Source organism: Mandrillus leucophaeus, unplaced genomic scaffold (genome assembly GCF_000951045.1).
Source record: "Mandrillus leucophaeus isolate KB7577 unplaced genomic scaffold, Mleu.le_1.0 Scaffold83, whole genome shotgun sequence".
Taxonomy (NCBI): domain Eukaryota; kingdom Metazoa; phylum Chordata; class Mammalia; order Primates; family Cercopithecidae; genus Mandrillus; species Mandrillus leucophaeus.
The window spans coordinates 1,753,771-1,775,450 of NW_012109030.1; the positions used below are offsets into that span (position 1 = coordinate 1,753,771).

Genomic DNA, 21,680 nt, shown 5'->3' on the forward strand with positions numbered 1-21,680 from the left:
TGTCCTTTGTAGGGACATGGATGCAGCTGGAAACCATCATTCCTAGCAAACTATCACAAGAACAGAAAACCAAACACCACATGTTCTCACTCATAGGTGGGAACTGAACAATGGGATTCATTGATTTTTTGAAGGTTTTTTTGTGTCTCTATCTCCTTCAGTTCTTCTCTGATCTTAGATTTCTTGCCTTCTGCTAGCTTTTAAATTTGTTTGCTCTTGCTTCTCAACTTCTTTTAATTGTAATGTTAGGGTGTTGATTTTAGATTGTTCCTGCTTTCTCTTGTGGGCATTTAGTGCTACAAATTTCCCTCTACACACTGCTTTAAATGTATCCCAAAGATTCTGGTACGTTTTGTCTTTGTTCTCATTGGTTTCAAAGAATATCTTTATTTCTGCCTTCATTTCATTATTTACCCAGCAGTCATTCAGGAGCAGGTTGTTCAGTTTCCATATAGTTGTGCAGTTTTGTGTGACTTTCTTAATCCTGACTTCTAATTTGATTGCACTGTGGTCTGAGAGACAGTTTGTTGTGATTTCTGTTCTTTTGCATTTGCTGAGGAGTATTTTACTTCCAATTATGTGGTCAATTTTAGAATAAGTGCGATGTGGTGCTAAGAAGAATGTATATTCTGTTGATTTGGGGTGGAGAGTTCTGTAGATGTCTACTAGGTCCATTTGGTCCAGAGCTGAGTTCAAGTCCTGGATATCCTTGTTAACCGTCTGTCTTGTTGATCTGTCTAATATTGATAGTTGGGTGTTAAAGTCTCCCATTATTATTGTGTGGGAGTCTAAGTCTCTTTGTAGGTCTCTAAGGCCTTTTTTTAAATGAGTGTAGGTGCTCCTGTATTGGGTGCATATATATTTAGGATAGTTAGCTCTTCTTGTTGAATTGATCCCTTTACTATTATGTAATGACCTTCTTTTTCTCTTTTTATCTTTGTTGGTTTAAAATCTGTTTTATCAGAGACTAGGATTGCAACCCCTGTTTTTTTCACTTTCCATTTGCTTGGTAGATCTTCCTTTATTTTGAGCCTATATGTGTATTTGCACCTGAGATGGGTCTCCTGAATATAGCACACTGATGGTTCTTGACTCTTTATCCAATTTGCCAGTCTGTATCTTTTAATTGGGGGCATTTAGCCCATTTACATTTAAGGTTAATATTGTTATGCATGAATTTGATCCTGTCATTATGATCTTAGATGGTTATTTTGCCCGTTAATTGATGCAGTTTCTTCATAGTGTCGATGGTTTTTACAATTTGTCATGTTTTTGCAGTGGCTGATACCAGTTGTTCCTTTTCATGTTTAGTGCTTCCTTCAGGAGCTCTTGTAAGGCAGGCCTGGTAGTGACAAAATCTCTCCACATTTGCTTGTCTGTAAACAATTTTATTTCACTGACTTTCTTCACAGAGTTGGAAAAAACCACTTTAAAGTTCATATGGAACCAAAAAAGAGCCCACATAGCCAAGACAATCCTAAGCAAAAAGAACAAAGCTGGAGGCATCATGCTACCTGACTTCAAACTATACTACAAGTCTACAGTAACCAAAACAGTATGGCACTGGTATCAAAACAGATATATAGACCAATGGAACAGAACAGAGGCCTCAGAAATAACATCACACATCTACCACCATCTGATTTTTGACAAACCTGACAAAAACAAGCAATGGGGAAAGGATTCCCTATTTAATAAATGGTGCTGGAAAAACTGGCTAGCCATATGTAGAAAGCTGAAACTGGATCACTTCCTTACACCTTATACAAAAATTAACTCAAGATGGATTAAAGACTTAAATGTGAGACCTAAAACCATAAAAACCCTAGAAGAAAACCTAGGCAATGCCATTCAGGACATAGGCATGGGCAAATACTTCATGACTAAAACACCAAAAGCAATGGCAACAAAAGCCAAAATAGACTATTGGGATCTAAATAAACTAAAGAGCTTCTGCACAGCAAAAGAAACTATCATCAGAGTGTACAGGCAACCTACAGAATGGGAGAAAATTTTTGCAGTCTACCCCCTGACAAAGAGCTAATATCCAGAATCTACAAAGAACTTAAAAAATTTTACAAGAAAAAAAACAACCCCATCAAAAAGTGGGCAAAGGATATGAACAGACACTTCTCAAAAGAAGACATTTATACAGCCAACAGACATATGAGAAAATGCTCATCATCAATGATCATCAGAGAAATGCAAACCAAAATCATAATGAAATACTATCTCATGCCAGTTAGAATGACAATCATGAAAAAGTCAGGAAACAAGAGATACTGGAGAGGATGTGGAGAAATAGGAATGCTTTTACACTGTTGGTGGGACTGTAAATTAGTTCAACCATTGTGGAAGACAGTGTGGCGATTCCTCAAGGATCTAGAACTAGAAATACCATTTGACCCAGCCATCCCATTACTGGGCATATACCCAAAGCATTATGTATCATGCTACTATAAAGACACATGCACACATATGTCTATTGTGGCACTATTCACAATAGCAAAGACTTGGAACCAACTCAAATGTCCATCAATGATAGACTGGATTAAGAAAATGTGGCACATATGCACCAAGGAATACTATGCAGCCATAAAAAAGGATGATTCCATGTCCTTTGCAAGGATACGGATGAAGCTGGAAACCATCATTCTCAGCAAACTCTCACAAAGACAGAAAACCAAACACTGCACGTTCTCACTCATGATTGGGAGCTGAAGAATGAGAACATGTGGACACAGAGTGGGGAACATCACACACTGGGGCCTGTCGGGGGGTGGGGTGCTGGGGTAGGGATAGCATTAGGAGAAATACCTAATGTAAATGACGAGTTGATGGGTGCTGCAAACCAACATGACACATGTATGTATACCTATGTAACAAACCTGCACGTTGTGCACATGTACCCTAGAACTTAAAGTATAATAAAAATTTTTTAAAAAATTTTAAAAACTCATGCAAAATAAAAAACCCTTATACTTGCAAGAAAGTAAGGGAAACCCCGTAGGCAAAACCAGAAGAAGAACCCAGAAAATAAGAGCAACAACCCAAAGAACTTAATATTTTTCAGCTGTCCTGGAGGAAAGAATATGTATTTTGAGTGGTGGCAACTGGTTTCAAGGTTGTTTGGTTTGAAGGTCTCAAGCCAAAATATAATAACTTCAACTTGACTAGTGATGTCACTAGTTGAAACTGAGCCATTCAAATGGCTGTACCATTAGTGAAACTGTGGAATAGAAAAAAGAATATCTGCCAGCCCAGGAAAAAGGCATGGATGCTTGCATATCTTGACCTGGGAATCTAGATGGATAAGTAAAATGTCAGATCTGAGAATTTTTGATAATGGAGTTCCTGGCATGGGCTCAAGTTCTTCAGTCCATTATTGTGGTTCAGGAATGTTTCAGCTGAGAAAGCAACATAAAACTGGCCTGTGATTGCATCACTGCATAATATCACTGGAAGTACGTGGATGAAGCACATTCAAAACCTTTTTATGGGACATATACTCTCTTTAGACCATATAACCAGATAGGAATCCTGCAAAAAACAAACAAACAAACAAACAAACAAACAAACAAACAAAAAACCCTCCATTGAACATGAGTGCATAACTCATAAATCAGAAAACTAACAAGAAAATATTTTATTGTAAGTGAGCTATGAAATACTATCATGAAAGTTCAGACAAATTTGGAAAACAATCAAATGGAACTTGTATAAATAAAAATACGTTATTGAAATTGAAAACCTAATAGGTTGGACAAAACAGATAAGATAGAGCTAAGCAGAGAATTAATAAATGGGAGACTTTATTGCAGATATATAATGCTCCAGAGAGAAAGAAATGAAAAATGGGAAAGAGAAGTTGAGCCATGGAAGATGGAAGAACGAAGCCCAATGTATGTCTATTCAGATTTCCAGAGATGAACAAGAAATGAAATAATGGAGAGAAAATACTAAAAACGAAATGGTTGAAATGTTCTCCAAAATGATGAAAGACACAAATTCCTCAATTGACAATGTATAACACTCCCAAGCAGTATAAATAGAAGTGAAATACCTAGGTAATCCAGTGGAATAGCAGAAACTTAAAGATGAGGGAGTAATCCCAAATGCAAAAAGAGAAACAAGACAGGTTTCCTAAAAAGAATGACAATTAGATAAACCACCAACCTTTCAAAAGTAATAATAAACGGCAGACAACTGTAGAATGTTATCTTTTAAGGAATGACAGAAAGCAACTCACACCTTATTCAATGATTTCATGTATTTTATTTGTAATTTAGAGATGAGGATTTTTTTTTTTTTTTTTCCCTATTCCACACTTTCACTAATGGTACAGCCATTTGGCTCAGTTTCAACTAGTAAAATCACACAAGTTCAAGTCATTATCTTCTGGCTTTAGCCCTTAAAACCAAACAACTTTGAAACTAATTCCCACTCCACAAAGCATATGTATTTTCCTCCAGTGCAGCTGAGAAATAATGAGTTCTTTGGTTTATTGCTCTGATTTTCTGGATTTTGCCTATGGGGATACCTGTTACATTCTTGCAAGTATAAGATTTTGAGAGTATGTTTGCCATGTTATACAAGTAATTTTAAAATGTGTTTACTGGTTATTTATCTAGACCAGCATATTTCCAAAAACAGTTTATTTTATTTTTAATTTAATCATCATAATAGAGACAATGTCTCATCCCTAAAAAAAAAACAAAAAACAAAAACTGTACCTACCTTATGTCAGTTAAATGAGTTAACATTTGTAACTCTTAAACAGGGCTGGCTCATAGTAAATGCTATGCAAATATTTGATAAAGAAAAATAAAATACATGAAATCCACCCTCCACCTCTGCCTCCTGAGTAGCTAGGACCACAGGCGCAAACCCAGTGGTGGGCATACTCTTTATTTTCATTTTACTGGTGAGAAAACTGAGGCAGAGTTAGGTAAAGCAACATTCTCAAAGGCACATGGCTAGTAAGAATTTAGACCCTGGAATTTTATCCCACCTAAATTAACACATAAAAATAATGACAAGGTAGGTCAGGTGTGGGGGTACACGCCTGTAATCCCAGCCCTCCAAAAAATTAGCCAGGCATGGTGGCATGTGCCTGTAGTTTCAACTACACTGGAGGTAGTTCCAACTACACTGTTAAATCTCCCACAGTGGGAGATTTAACAGTCTCCTTTCTAAATGATTAACTAGATTTAAACATTTTTTAAGGCTGTAGATGGATAAAACAATGAATTAATCTCTTAAACTGTTAGCAATACATAAAACCCTATACCAAAAAATCAGAGAGAGCTGATATTCTTCTCAATTATGCATGAAACTTTTTTTAAAAATGACCAGGAACTAAGCCTAAAAGCAACTTTCACAGAATACAAAAGTATCAGGATTATAAAAATAATTGTCCTCTGAACAAAATATAATTAAAGCAATAATAAATAGATAACTGTAAGAGATGTCTGAAGGTTTAAAACCTACTTGTAAATAACCAATGGGTTAAGGAAAAAAAAGGGAATCATAAAACATTTGAACTGAATGATAATTATAAAAATATTATATATCAACATTTGTGTGAGATTTAGATTGTAACTTCATAGCACTAAATATTATATTAGAATGCAGTAGGAAGGTTGAAAAATAACGAATCAATCATCCAACTCAACAAGTGAGAAAAACAACCACCAAAAAACAGAAGGTGATCATTTTGCAACTCTCAATGGAATAATTGATTCAGGCAAGAATTTTTAGTGGCTGCTAAACCATTAAATAAAAGGCTAACAGAGAATTGAAATGACACAGAGCTAAGGTGGAGCCCACAGGTTATTTGCATGGGGACACCTTGCATGAATAATCAATATTAGCAACACTAGTAATTAGATGACCGACCAGTTTTGGTGTGACGCAATAAGAAAAACATAACATTCTTAAGATATTCTTGCGAATTGTTTTGCCATCTAATTAATGTACTCAAATTAAATTGAATCAAATCTTTCCATCTAAACTTCTGATTTACAGGAAATTCCAAAACCTAAGCAAGGTACAAATGAAACATTCCTACAAGGAAACAATCAGAGAAGGAAACAATCAGAATCAAATGTTCTAAAGGAAAATTGATGCAGTCTCTTCAACAAATTGTCAAGAAAAAACAGGGGAAGAGGAATGTTCTACATTAAAATATTCTTTAGAGAAATGCCATATGTTGTCATTGATTGTATCGTGGCCTGTCAAAACTAGCTCTAAAAGGTATTGTAAAACTTAATGGAGACATGCAGATAAAGACTGATAATAAATTATTTTAGGAAATTATTAATTTTGTTGGACGTGATAATGTGGTTTTGTGGGAAAGTTTTAATTCTTAGAGATGCATTCTGGAATAACTAGGGAAACATTGTTATGACAACTATAATCAGTTATTTTAAAATTTACCAAAAATAGATGAAACAAATGATTTAATTATTAAATCTAGGTGTGACAGGTGTTTTTTATCCCTTTCTCTCCATTTTTTCATATATTTGACATTTTTAATAACACATTTCAAAAATATAAACCAAAGAATGTAGAAGCAGCCTTGGGGGCTCTACTGTTGTTTACTTTTGAAGGTAAAAAAGACCTCTGTCTGTCCATCTAGGCTCCAATCCTGCCTAAGGCTGCTTCCCAAAGCCACAGAATGTGTGACATGATGCCCAGGGGCAGAGGTCATTCATTCTTCAGCAAGCATGACCTTCTGCCTGGACAGAAGCCATGCTGGTGATCATGACATGAATTCAACCAGGGAGTTTGTTAATGATCATATGCCTTTTCCTCCCCGGGTTTTATATGCAACATTCCAATATCGATTTTTAGCCAAGCCAATTTGGACACCTTCTAAGAGAACCAAGAAAATTGGGAGAGAGTCTGGGATAAAATTAAAAGCAGTCTCAACTCATAGAATCCATTTTGTTTTACTATTGCTGACTTAGTTCAAAACTGCCAGACGTTCTTTTCTGGGCATCCAAATCCATTCAGTTTCTGAGTTTTCCCCAACAGAAATTGTCATTCTTCTTCCAGACTATGGAAGAAGAGTTCAGTATTGTACCATAATCCCCTGCCTTAGCCACAGTCTCTCTTTCCATATTTGTTACCCATGGTCAAGAAGGCTGAGTATAATACAATAAGATATTTTGGGAACGAGAAAGAAAGAGACCACATTTACATAACTTTTACTACAGTATATCGTTATAATTGTTCTATTTTATTATTAGTTATTTTTGTTCATCTCTTACTATACCGGATTTATAAATTAAGGTTTATCATCGGTTTGTATGTATATGAAAAAACATAGTATTTTTATCATGAAGTACTATCTGCAGTTTCGGGTATCCACTGGGGGTTTTGGAATGTATCCCTCATGAATTTTTTGCCATATTGGCAAAAGTTAAGCTGCTGGATTTGATATGTTTTTATTGGAGTCTCAATTCATCCAGAGGGGATTTGATCATTGCTGTGAGGGAGTCAGAGACATGCAAAAAAGTAACAGTTCGAGAGAAAGGTCTTAAGGATTAAGGGCAGAGTGTGCTATAGAAGTCCAGAAAAATGCTAATTACAAAATTGAACATGAGACAGGCTATGAATCATGAAGCTTTATTTCTATTAGTCTTTTTATTTCTTCTTCTGGCCTTCCTTTATTATATTGAATAGAAGTGACGGTTGTAGAATGCCTTATATTGTTGCCAATCTAAAAGAGAAATTTTTCTTCATTAAATATGTTGTTGCTTAAGACTTTTCGATTTTCGGTATGCATATGGATGCGTGAGTTTCCACCTAAATTCCTTTCATTGAACCAGTCGGTATATCCATCCCCCAGCTACTGTAAATTCTTGGCAGTTAAAAGTTTATAACTGTCTCTTTCTACAATTTGTAATTATCCTTGACCAAACTAGAGCCACAGGGACAATCCGTGGCTAATCACTAACTGATATTGAATTACAAAGACTGTCTGCTTTTTAAGTACCATTGAAACGATAAAGAAAGAAAATGACAGGCTTGTATTTATTAGTCAGCAACCTAAGATGAAACATGAGAGTCAAAAATGGTCCCTGGCAGCATTTAAAGCAAACACACTAAACCAAACAAAACTTACTTCCTGCAGTGGCCAAAACAAACAAAGCTGAAGGCCAAGACATAATTTATTTTTTGAGAGTAGGAGAATTTCAGAAAAAGCTGAATTTGCTTTGTCTTGGTGAAGGTCCTGATAATAACCAATGGGGATCTTAGAGACTGGGGATGGGAACATCTAGCTTCAATTTCTCTTTATGTGTGCCTGTCCATAGACAACTTGAGTACCCTCACAACATGGCAGGTGGCTTCCCTCAAAGAAACAGAGACACGAGACCAGGTAGAAACTGAAATGCCTTTGAAAATCACATCCCGTTACTTTCACAATATCCAATTGGTCAGGCAGTTGGGGTCTTTTCAATGTGGAAAGGAACTACCCAAGGATATGACTATCAAGAGGCATGGTCACTGGTTGCCACTTTGGATGCTGGCATTAAGAACATTTGTGTTTCATGGAAGGATATCAACATATCAACAGGAATAGGAGTTTGGAAGAAATTGATTCTAGCTTTTATAGATGACTTTGAAGGAAGCAAGACTTCAGTGGAGGAAGTAACTGCAGATGTGTTGGCAATAGCAAGAAAACGGGAATTAGAAGTGGAGGCTGAAGGTATGACTGAATTGCTATAATGTCATGATCAAATTTTAATGGATAAGGAGTTGCTTCTTATGGATGAGCAAAGAAAGCAGTTTCTTAAGATGGAATCTACTCCTGGTGAAGATGCTATGAACACTGTTGAAATGACAATAAAGGATTTAGAATATTCCATAAACTTAGCTGATAAAGCAGCAGCTGGGTTGGAGAGGATTGACTCCAATATTGTAAGAAGCCAATCAGCAGCCACCAACATGGAGGCAAGACCCTCCACTAGCAAAAAGATTGCAACTTACTGAAGGCTCAAATGGTCATCAGCATGTTTTAGCAATTGAGTATTTTTTAAATTAAGGTATATATGTCCATTGTCTTTATTAGACATAACGCTAGTGCACATTTAATAGGCTACAGTATAGTGTAAACATAACTTTTATATGCACTAGGAAACTACAACATTTGTGTGACTGGCTTTATTGCAATATTCACTTTATTGTGATGATCTGAAACTCAATCTGCAATATCTCTGAGGCATGCCTGTATTTAACATTTAATATTTTTAACAGACTGTATTAGTTTGCTTGGGCTGCCATAACAAAATAGCACAGACTGGGTGGCTTAAACAGTGTAAATTTATTTTCTCACAGTTCCAGAGTCTAGAGGTCCAAAATTAAGGTGTTGAGAGGGTTGGTTTCTAGCGAGGCCTCTCTTCCGGGCTTGTAGATGGCCACCTTCTCACTGTGTCATTACATGGCCTTTTCTATATAGAGGGAGACATCATGCTCTGGTATCTCTTTCTCCTCTTTGAAGGAAATCAGTCCTATTGGATTAGAATCCCACTCTTAGGACCTCATTTCATCTTAACTACCTTCTTAAAGCCTCTATCTCCAAACACAGTTTAATTAGGGGTTAAGGCTTTAATATATGGATTTCGGAGGGACAGAATTCTGTCCATTACACCCTCCATAGCCTGATATTCCTGACTTATCTCTCTTCACTAACACAAATGCTAAGATTCTGCCACCCGAGTATTTCAAGCATAAAATGCGCATCCTCCCTTTCTTCTCTAGTCAAGATTCTATCCAGCTCAAACTTCTCTGGGTTTTCCCCACTTCAGTGCAGAAATAATTCATATGCTATCTTTGCTCCTTTATAATGTTTTGCCTAAATCATTAATAAAGCTAACACAGGAATAGTATTTTTCAATGCTCGTATTTCTTTCGTGCCTAATGTTCCCTATTAAATATCACAATCGTTGTAAGATGCAATTATTAGTAAGTCCCCTTTATGAATGTGGTAACTGAACCTCAAAGAGGGTGTTTATTCATTCTATCACAATTGAGAACATTAAGGAATGAGCTTTTTGTAGATCTTGGCACCATTCACGGATATATGAAACATGGAGAGTAAAGCAGGGTTTGTGGGAAGAGTCATGTTTAATTTGGCACATATTGAGTTTGAGGTACCTATGACACATCCAAGTGTGTAAATATTATATGCTTACTTTATACAGTCTTGTGTTAATGTACAAGTTGGAATTTTATCTTTTCATTTCATGTTAACACAAGTGCTAAAATGGCAAATAACCTCTTTTATTCTATGTCTTAGTAAAGAATGCCATAATTATTTGTCTACTCCATATACGTTTTCAATATTCTTTTTCTCCCCATTATTCCCATACATTTCAAATTAAAGACAGCCACTTTTCAGAATCACAGAAGTGAACAGGACCTGCAGCAAATACGACCTTAAGAGATAATCTAAATTTACTTCTCTTATTTTACAGATGAAGAAAGCAAGGTACAGCTAGTTAAATGATCCACCGAACATCACACTTACTGCCCATATAGGGACTAATGTTCAGATTTTCTAATTCCATTTCAAGAGACTATGTCATTAGACCCATGATTCCCTAACAGTATTTTGCAGAACATAAACAATCTGAGAAGTTCAGTGAATGAAATGATTCAAATGTCTTTTAACATTAAACACGATCCCCACTCTTGGAGAGTTGCAAGGCTTGTTTAAGTTTACTTGACCCAGCATTTAATGACAGATCCCCTTTGCCACTATGTATTAATGTCGGTAGGAGACACACTGGGGAGTGATGCACTACGCTACCCTTGAATATGATGTTGGTGAGTTTGAAAGGGACTTGTATGCTCAACTGGACAAGTATTATCCTGCTGAGATAAGGTTAGGATGATGCAGAAGGAAAAGTAGTTTCATTTGCTTTGCTAGATTTATGCTGCTATTGGAAGGCAGAGGACATACAAATGAAAAAGTTTTATTAATAAATGAGTATGGGGTTGTTTTAATGACCCACCTAAAAGTTATTAATCTTATTACAGGGTGAGTTTTTGAAAGATTTGATTTATTCTAGATAAGGAGTAATGTAAATACACTAAATTAGGAGTCCAGGGTTTCCAACTGGAGAATTGTACTTTTCATGTTAGTTGCTAGGAACTAGGTAATAAAGCTGTTGTGCTTTTATTTGGCAAAAAACTTTGAGAAAAGACAGGAAAATAATTAAACAGAGACTTAGAGTTTAATGCTGAGTAATTAATTTTGTTGCCTGAAATAGTAAAGATGGATAAAAAGAATTCATTATAATGGAAATCTCAGCCCAGTTTTATGGAAGCACCCTGACTTGAATTTGAAAGAAACAGAAGTATTATTAATAAAACTTACATATAAATAGGAAGTGAAAGATTATTAATACAACCTATATACACCTCAGTGATACAAGTTTAATCAAAACCATAGACAGTCCTGAGAAAAACAATATGCTAAAATATGAAGTGTTACAAATACATCAAAGAACATTTACATAATTTTCCAAGTCATTAAAACAAGAGAAAGGCATTTTCATCCAGCACCAGGTATAGATGCAAAACGTGATTCATTTAAATATTTATTTTATAGATAATTATTGAATAAGAACAATTTTAATGAATATTAATTTATATTTAAATGTTACACCTAATGAATAATTAAGCAATAAATTAACAGTAAAATATTCCTTGTTAAAGATATGTACTGCTAATTAAAAAATTTAAAAGATTTCAAATAAAAATTACAATGTGGGCCGGGTGCAGTGGCTTACCCCTGTAATCCCAGCACTTTGCAAGGCTGAGGTCAGGAGTTGAAGACCAGCCTGGCCAACATGGTGAAACCCCATCTCACTAAAAATACAAAAATTAGCCAGCATGGTGGTGGGTGCCTGTAATCCCAGCTGCTCGGGAGGCTGAGGCAGGAGAATCACTTGAAATCGGAAGGCGGAGGTTGCTGTGAGCCGAGATGGTGCCACTGCACTCCAGCCTGGGCAAAAGAGCGAAACTCTGCCTCCAAAAGGAAAAAAAAAAAAGCATTATAATGTGAAAGTGGAAAGGACATTCCTATAAATGTCTATCCAAAATTTTACTAGCATCACTGTAGCTGGAAACTAAGAAAAATCATAGATCAAAAAACTTCTCATTTAAAAAAATACATTTTGAAAATACAATTTTTTGGTTTTTCATAACTAATCAAACTTATAACTACTATCTGTATATTAGTGGAACGGAAACAAATGTGGTGTTATATATACTATACCATTAATATTTCCATACATTAATGGAGAAAGTCAAATGTGGAAACACCTCTGAACTTAGAAGTCTGCCAGTTATGAGCTCTATGTACATAGACTCTTCTGTGTCTCTCAGGAAGTGGAAGAATTATGTAAATTGTAATCAGCATGCAAATATTAGATATTTAGCTGGAGCAGTCAGTACTACTTCCCCGATCTCTCACTTGCTGAGAGACAATGAATTCTTAATTTCCAGTAAAGGCAAGTTTTGTTCTTTGAATCACAATTATCGAGATCCAGTGATGTTCAAGGCCGCTTGCTAGGATTATGGACAGCTCTTTGCTTCCACAAATTTATATCCCAAGAGAAAAACAAATAATTCTTTGCAAATACAATGATGATAGGAACTGTCATAAGCAAGTTACAGATAAGGTACTATGAAGCTTCAGAAATTATAATTATTACTTTCAATTGTAATGATTGGAGAAAGCTTTATTAAAAAGTGGCATGCACACTATGACACGAAGGATAGGTAAGATCTGATTTGCAAAAATAAGGCAAGGAATATTCTAAAGGGAATAAAGATCAAGAGGAACACTATGGCTCTAGTACAGGCACTTTGGGCAAGTCCCCCTGATTACAGTAAAGAGTACTGAACAACTAAAATTAATTAAAATAAAATTAGAAATAATGTACAAATAGCAAAAAAAAAATAGCTAGAAATAAAGTATAAATTAACAAAACCTTATTTGCAATCTAAAAGATTTTAAATTAGCCAAATGGTTTAATTAGCCAAATGCAAGGGTATTCTACAATGAAACTGCATGTTTTTGGAATTAGAGAACATAACGTATTATACTAAAATACAATTGGCTAGAATGTATGAGTAAAAAAGTCAGAACTACTGTTGCATCAAATTCCCACAAAATGGCTTCTTCAGGTAAAAAAAAATCCACTGTTGCATAAACGCCTTCCATGTGCTAGGAAGTACACCAAATCCTCTGCATGTGTTACTTTTTCCATTTATTCCTTACAATATATGAAATGTATGCAATCTCCCTTTTAGAAAGAAAAAAGCCTAGGTAGAGAGTAGGTAACTTGCTAGTAAGTGCAAAAGGTAGGAATGTAGGGCAGTATGACCCACAGCTTGGCCTCTTAACTATGCATTACTGCATCCCAAAGTAATATGGTTTCCAAGGAGTACAAAAACCTTACAGAACCAAAATAAAAGCATATATATATATTTTAAAATCAGATTTTGCCCTTTCGTTTTAAACTCAAAGCTTGGGCAATACAAGCCCTCTTTTTTAAAGCAGCACAAACATAAGTTTTCACATGAACTCAATTTAACTGCTAGTTAATTAGTAAAACCTAAACTTTAGTCCAGGTGTTGCCCACACACTCTGCAGTCTCAAAAACTGGAGATGAAAATGCTGTAACATTTACAAACAGGTTGCTTTGAATCTGTTTCCCTACAAATACCTTGTAATTCTGTGTTGCAGCTGGTAGAGGCATTTCTAATGCACATTATGCCACATTCTTTTGCCATGTTTTTAGGTACTAGTTGGTCTGACTTTGATTTATTGAAGTACAGAGGTGGACAGCCTTCAGATTCTGAGAAGCGCCTTACAAAGGCAAGGAGGTTACCGCACTGTGACTCAACCATTTCCTTATAGTTCTAGTTTTACAAAATTAATATTGTAAAATACAAGCAAGGGGCATATGTTCTAGTTCCTAGGGCCTGGGCCTCAGAGCCTCCAGCTGAGCCCAGAGCACTGCCTAGAGGAAGGAGGTATTCCTGGAAGTTAGAAATACGCTAACGCCCCCTCCCAATAAAAAACTACCACCCCACCAACGGGTCGGAGACGGTTCAGAAAGCAGAGAACCTACTTCCACCGCTTTCCGTGGCTGTTTCCGCCTCCAATTTCACTTCCGGGGAGGGCACTTCCGGGCCCTCAGCTTCTAAGGGGCGGGAGTTAAAGAGGAGTCGGAAGTGGCACCAGTTCTTCCGGTACGGAAAACTCGCTGCTGCGCGGACCTGGGTTGACAGGCGCGTTCTCTGCAAGTGGCTCTCAGCCCCTTCTCCTTCTTCCTGCCTCACCTTCCAACTCGTTTGCCGCCGCCGTCCCACAGCCGCTGTCTCTGGAGTTGCCCCTTCCCCATGTTCCGGGGCAGGAGTCCGCAAAGCGAAGACCCGCCCGCCCGTTTCCCATCATGTCCGAACTGACTAAAGAGCTGATGGAGCTGGTGTGGGGCACCAAGAGCAGCCCGGGTCTCTCGGACACCATTTTCTGCCGCTGGACGCAAGGTACCCTGGCGGGGCTCTCTCACTTTCAGCCGCTGCTTCCTTTGCCCTGCGAGAGTCCGCCTGTGACGCCTCTCGCTCCAGCCCCTCGCGCGCCCCGCACTCTGTCCCAGTCGCCGTGCTCAGCGCTGAAGCTGGACTTTCTGGACACGCCCTGCCTTGCCTTGGTGGGGAGAGGCTGGGTAGGAGAAAGGTTACAGCTGCCACTAAATACCCGCAGCGCCTCTTCCATCCTCCGGGCTGCGCTTCGGCTTGGGGGGAGGAGGGGGTGGCCCCTTGCTGGGTTGCAGGGCGTGACACGGAAGGTGCGCCCCGTGCCCTGGTGCCACTTTCTCAAGGGGGTGCTGTGGCCTTCCCCATCTTTACCCCCTAACAGAGCTCTCTATTGGTGGTGGTTGGTCTATTTTTGGTAAGAAGGAGGGACGTCCACGGGAAAGTCCAAGTGGCTAATTCAAAAAGCAGTTTTTTATTTGTATTGTCATTATGTGGTAAGGTGTGGTACTCTGTGTGTAAACACTGTTGCTTGCTAAAAAGTGTACTCTTGGCCCAAAGTATCCCCGTTTTGGATATGGTTTATTATCTGTCACTGTTAAAAAAGGAATATGGATCATAGTACTTCCTCTATCGGTATACTTGTAACCCAGACAGGATTTTTACTTATATAAAAAGTCTTAGCACAAACAATAATGAAATAAAAGAAGCATTTATTGAATTCCTGCACCGTAACAGGCTGGGCGCTTTATACTGGTAACTATCCCTAATTCTTAAGTTTCGATAGGCAAACAACTGACACATTCCTAAAGGTGACTCAGGAAAGATGATGATGAGGTTAAAAGCATAACCTTGAGTCAGAAGGATCAATACTTTATGTATGTAAAACAATATTATTATTAAAACATCTGTTTAGAGAATACCTGTTCCCTAAATAGACTGGGGGGAATTTTGGCATAGTAAATATAAACCCCTATTTCAAAACGCGTGTCTTGTAAAAAAAATTCAAGATTTACGTAATCTCTCCTTCCCTCCCAGATATGTTTGTTTTAAGAGCTGGTAAAATTACAATTATAATGTATTATAAGTTGGGATATTTAGTCCCTCACTGTTGCTCTGCAGATGAAAACAATTAGTTGTGAAGGTAAATGACTGGGCCAAACTTGCACAAATTGATAGAACTGGGAATGGATTCCAGGTCTGAATTCCTAATACACCTCTGTTTTTATTATCTTCCTTTGAGTTTCCAAACCCTACATGTAATGACCTGGGCTCTTTTTTTCCACATTGAATTATGTCAGTTACCTAATCTTGGGCACCTTAGAGGGAGATTTTATTTCAACACTTCCCGCTTTGACTTACTTATTCTAATAGTAAACAGCTCTAAAATACTGTGAAAGACTAAGAAAAAATTTACTTCCATTGTAATCAGTTAACATTTATAAAACATTTTACAGAGTAGAATAAGATAATATTCAGCCCTGTTTATATTTATATTGTAATGCAAATACAAGGAAGATTCAGGGCAGCAGTTCCAGTAATGGTTAAGAGCACAGGCTTTGGAATAGATTCAGGTTCATGCAATTTAACTTATTTAAGCCTCAGTTTCCTTCTCTGTAAAGTACGGATAATAGACCTTATAAAGTTGTTGTGAGGATTAAAGGCCATGTAAATAATTTAGGCGCTTAGCACACTATCTGACATATAGTGAACACTCAGTATGTGGTAGCTCTTTTTATATTATTTTTAAAAATAATTTTATATTTATTTTAAGTTATTTTAATTGTAGACTAAGCCAAATTCACTCTTTGGCTTTTTCCCGACAATTACAATAAGTTGTTTATTTGATGGATAATCATTATTCTCAATAGGACTTTATAATGACTTATTAGAATGCTCTGCCACCTTTAATCATGCAGAAATTCTTTAACAGGATTAGTTCCGTCAGTACCATTTCAAAATAAAGGATTTCTTTCTTTCTTTCTTTTTTCGTTTATAGAGTGCAGTTAGTTATATTTTCAATATGTAACTCTTCAAGGCCTTACACTGATGGAGATTTTAAGGCAACCAAACATATATTTTTGAAGTTATCACCTCTGAATCAGAGGGGTCCTGTTATTGGTTTTGGTATGTTAACTGTTGTATTCATTTGTTTGTTCTTTGAGGCCATTGCTAAATATTGCTGTGGCAGTCCTTTGGGATTGTGGGAATAGACACAAGACACTGCTTTGCTGCATTACTAATGTGACATCAACTCTGGCTTTATTTCATAGTCTGTGACTGTCTCCGATTGACAACTGCAGTCTCATTAGTCTTCTGGAAGCAAGATACAGGTGTAAGATGTTTGGCGTGAATATTTATGCAATTATATCTAGAGATATTTCATCTATGAAATTATATTGATTGACCAACTTAAATTCTTTTGATATGGTTGTTAAAACAATAAGCTGCAGGAGTGGCACATAGTTGTTTTTAATTGGCTTGACATTTTTAGATAATTCTCTTCTACAAATCCTGTTCGTTTTAAAAAAATGTGGGGTGTTTTTCTTTTTCTTTTTTTGGGCAGTTGTAATTTTAAAGGCAATAAGCCATGTAATTTAAGGGCTTAAAGTTGGCAGGGTTTTATTTTAACTTGAAAATTTATTCTCCTCTCTGCTTCCCTCCTGCTCAATTGCCTATAGTACTTTTTAAAGAATAGCATATAATTTTCACTTCCTTAGCTCATTAGCACTATTTATCCTCTCCCTTCCCACAAACTACACCAGTATTCCAAGCTCTTACAGTTGAGAGTCAGTAGAGTGGGAGGGAAGACAAACAGTAAACATAATGTAGCATAAATTACACATGTACAATAAATAGTTTGAAGATGAGGAGATATGGAGTTCTGGGTGGGGTGTCCTGGGCAGGCCTTATTTTAAGATGAGATTTGAGCAAACACTTGGAGTCACTCTGCTAGTCATGCAGAAGTCGGAAGAAAGAGTGCTCCAGGCAGAACAAATGGTAGTTACAAAACACTTCACACAAACTACGCTTGGTCTGTTCCAGCAACAAGAAGGAGGTTAGTGTGGCAAGAGAGGGAATAAAGGAAAAGGAGAATAATAAAAGATGATGTAAGAAATAAAATGGCCCAAATCATGTAAAACTTTCTAGCCTATTAGAAGGACTTTCGCTCATCTTGTACATGAAACGGGGGTCCTTCGAAGGTTTGGAGCAAAGGAGAGATACCACCTGGCAAGCTTTTAAAGGATTGATCTGCCTGCTGTATTTGAGGATAGACTGTAGTGGATTGGGACGACAAGATCAGAGAAGAGACAATTGCAGCAATCCAGGGGAGAAAAGATGCCATCCTGGACCAGAGTAGTGGCACTGGAGATGGTAAGAAGTGGGCAGACTGACCATAACCCAACAGAACCAAAATAAGAATCAGCTAGACCTGACAGAAGTAGTATTTCTTGTATAAATAAAAATATTTTGAGTTATTTTGAATTTATTTTCTTTTCAATATTGATTGCTTAGCTCAGTGTTTGGCAAACTTCTCTAAAGGGTGAGTGGCCTTTTTATTGCCTCTCAGCTCATCAATGCTATTGCAGCAAAAGCAGCCATAGTTAGTATGGGTGTGGCTGCATTCCAAAACATGAAAGCAGATGAGGGTTGTAGTTTGCTGACGCCTGATGGAGAGTGTAAACTCTTAGAAGCCATTTTTCATTCTTCCAATTATTTTCCTTCTTCCAGTTATTTTATTGTTTCTCCTAAAGACTAGTCAGAAAGAGAGATATTTATTTTCACTATTTGTAGCAGTGCAGTGGGTGGATTTTTTTTTTCTCTTTCCCCAGGGGAAGAGGGGCGTGTAGGTGTAGTTGATTGAAACTAGAGTTTTGGGCTTTCAGTGTAGCACAATTTTTGTTACATAATATGAAAAAAAAATGAGATTTAACAAATAACTTAGGAAAAAGGAAGGATCCATTAAAATATAAATATAAAATATATTAAGAGTTAATACACTTGGGTTAATTTAAGGTTTAAAGGCGTGTTTGGGTATTTATTTTAATGTGATTTACTATTCTATCAAAGTAATAAAATGATACACCAGCATCATTAATTTTTCTTCCAAAGTGAAGTTAATACTGTGGATCACATCGTTTCAAATATTTTTTTGTTTTTGGAAGGTTTTAACATTCTCTTATGTAGGTTTTTCCTTTCTTCAACATACCTAAATTATGATTTGCATAACAGCCAATATTTTGTAATTAGTAATTGGTAAGCATATACGACAAAATTAATTCCTTAGTACTTTGAATATATAATTTGTTTTATTCAAATACTTCAAAGTGTCTATCATAATATATTTATACTATATTTTACAGCTTTTGAAAATCTTACCTAATCTTTGCAACATCCCTGAAAGATAACAAAGAATAAATGTAGTTATCCTCATTTTTTAAGATGAAAGGTCCAGTTGAGATATTTGACTCAGCCTGGATGTCAAACTAAGTCTTTCTATAGCCTTGTTTACATGGAAGACTAGAATTGTAGAAGCTATAGTTGTCAAAATGGTGTGCATAATGTGTGTGTATAAATATATATAGTAAGTAATATGAAAACAAGAAATTGAAAAATTGCGATGAGGTTCATGGCTCAGGTTTACCCTGGTTCTGAGCTATAAAATGTGAAAATGAGAAAGACTTTTCTGTGATCTCTGGTACTGTGTAATGTGATATGAAATTGTATACGTAGGAGTAGGTGTTTTAAGATGGATAGTTTCAGACCTAATCAGGAAAAACAGCCATTTATGGTAAGTTAAGTCCTTCTAAAACTAGGAAATAATTGAGTATGAGAACTCTTGACAAGAAAAGTAATGCTGTGTCCTAAGGAATTCAAACTTAAGTAAAACCTTATTATAGAAAGAGAAGTCTCCTTAGCATAGTCCTGTTTTAGGATAGAATACTTAATTTTCATTTAGCTGACTTTATTTCATTTTGGCCTTTGTCCATTATCACTTAACACACTGAAACATGTATATTGGAATTAAACAGAAATTGGCATGAAGCATAACTGCTTAGAATTCTCTCCATGGGTTTTTAATATTCAGAGTGCAAAAGCAACTCACTATAATGCAGTTCCAACTAAAAGCCCCACCCATGGATAATTGGGTTATGTTATTTAAATTTTTAGGGAAGGCAAGATCCGTTACTAATTCAAACTTTAATTTCATGCACGAAAAGTTTAGCAGATCTTAATTTCACCTCTGCACTTGGGTACAACACTAGGGGCCCTTTCCTTATTCTCAGTAGGAGAAGAGCTGGCCAAACAGTGAAGATTTCATCTCTTCTTCCTCGGTTGGACCTTAAATTTGGTTGTTTTAACATAACCAGAAACCTTAGTTGTCACTTTCCTTATTAACTTTGTTCCATGCATCTTCTCTATTCCAGTTCTCCATTTGTCCTATTTTTGATCTCCCAGGCTGCTATGTATTGCTGGAGAAAATTGTGTCCAGCACCAATACTTAAATCTTAGCTGAGCTCTCGGTGCTTCTGTTAGTTCTTTCCTTATGTTTTTCGGAATTAACACTTTCCTCAATTCTGTACCTTTCTCATTCCTCTCACTCTCGATATGTAACACCTCTTCACTTTTTCATTTTTCCTCATATGTTTAACTTAAAAGTCTTCCAAAATTTACTTCTCCTAAGCCAATGGCTCTCAAGTTTTTGGAACTCAGGTCCCCATTACAGTGTTAAAAATTGTTGAGGGCTTCAGTATGAAAAAGTTAAAACTTAGACTTTGGCATTGTTTTACATTTTTGCAAATCTCTTTAATGTTTATCATATTGGAAGACAGCTGGATTCCCACATATGCTTCTCCAGTCTGTGGCAATATATTGTTTTGGTTGAAGTGGATGCAGATAATCTGGCCTCACATATGTAATTGGAAAAGGTATAAGAAGTATGGTAGTAGCCTTTTTGGATAATTACACGTAATCTTCTTTAATACCACACCAAAACTTGACACATCAGAGTATTGTAGAGATTAGTTGCAATACGAAATCTAAAACTGAATCACATAACTTTTCATCCTCTGTTAAATTGAAATCTTTTGGTCTGTCTTGCAGTTCAAGTGGATCTCTTACCTGTGCATTAATTTGTAACAGTATGCATCAGTGATTTGGAAATTATTGGTCTACTGACAGTCTTCCAAATGTTGATGTATGTCATGATAACCACACTAGAAGTCACGTTTGTTTCTGTTACCAGTGAGCTCATCAGAACAATCTGTAAGCATTGAGAAGCTGTCAGACTCACAGTGGTGGACACAAGTTTTCCAAGTTACTGCTTGAAAGCTGGAAATTTTATCACTGGCTATTTTCCTTGAAATGTCAAACTCACTTATTTCTGAGAAAATGTCAGCCAGATACTCAAGTCTGAATAATTGTAGCTTATTGGTAGTTATACTAGGTAAAAGTAACACTCCATTTAAAAAAAAAAAAAAAAAAAAGTAGCTAGTTCAGCTTGCAATTAAAAAAAAAATTACACATACACTTTTTGTTGAGATAACTTTTGAGCATCATACCCAGTATGTAGCAGAAGTGCTTTATGGGTAGCTTCCATTTTGTTCCACAGAATATATTTTTAAAAATACACTGTATTCAAGATCAAGATGTAATAAAATTAGTAGTTTTGACTGCAGCAGTAAGTGTGTTCTTAAATTGGCTCTGTATGGGGGTGTTTTTTAGGACAGTGACCACTAGGACAACTTGATGTTACTGTGTTGATTTGTGCTAAGGAACCGGCAATGTAATCCACCATAGCTTTTGTACCATCACTGTGAATGTCAACACAGTGAAATGGGCAAATCATGTCTTAGTTTTATCATTTAAATAATTGTACTTTGGGAGGCCGAGACGGGTGGATCACGAGGTCAGGAGATCGAGACCATCCTGGCGAACAGGGTGAAACCCCGTCTCTACTCAAAAAAAAATAATACAAAAAAACTAGCTGGGCGAGGTGGCGGGCGCCTGTAGTCCCAGCCACTCGGAAGGCTGAGGCAGGAGAATGGCATGAACCCGGGAGGCGGAGCTTGCAGTGAGCTGAGATCCGGCCACTGCACTCCAGCCTGGGTGACAGA

General features: G+C 36.7%; 1 protein-coding gene across 1 annotated transcript in view; it reads left to right on the forward strand.

The window, feature by feature from the left end:
- The first annotated feature begins 14,250 nt into the window (after window positions 1-14,250).
- FAM188A (family with sequence similarity 188, member A) overlaps window positions 14,251-21,680 on the forward strand; it is an 87,985-nt gene continuing 80,555 nt past the window's right edge. The window contains exon 1 of the mRNA XM_011968108.1: window positions 14,251-14,574. Within this exon, the coding sequence (XP_011823498.1) occupies window positions 14,481-14,574 (94 nt within the window). The 5' untranslated portion in view covers window positions 14,251-14,480. The remainder of the gene's footprint in view (window positions 14,575-21,680) is intronic.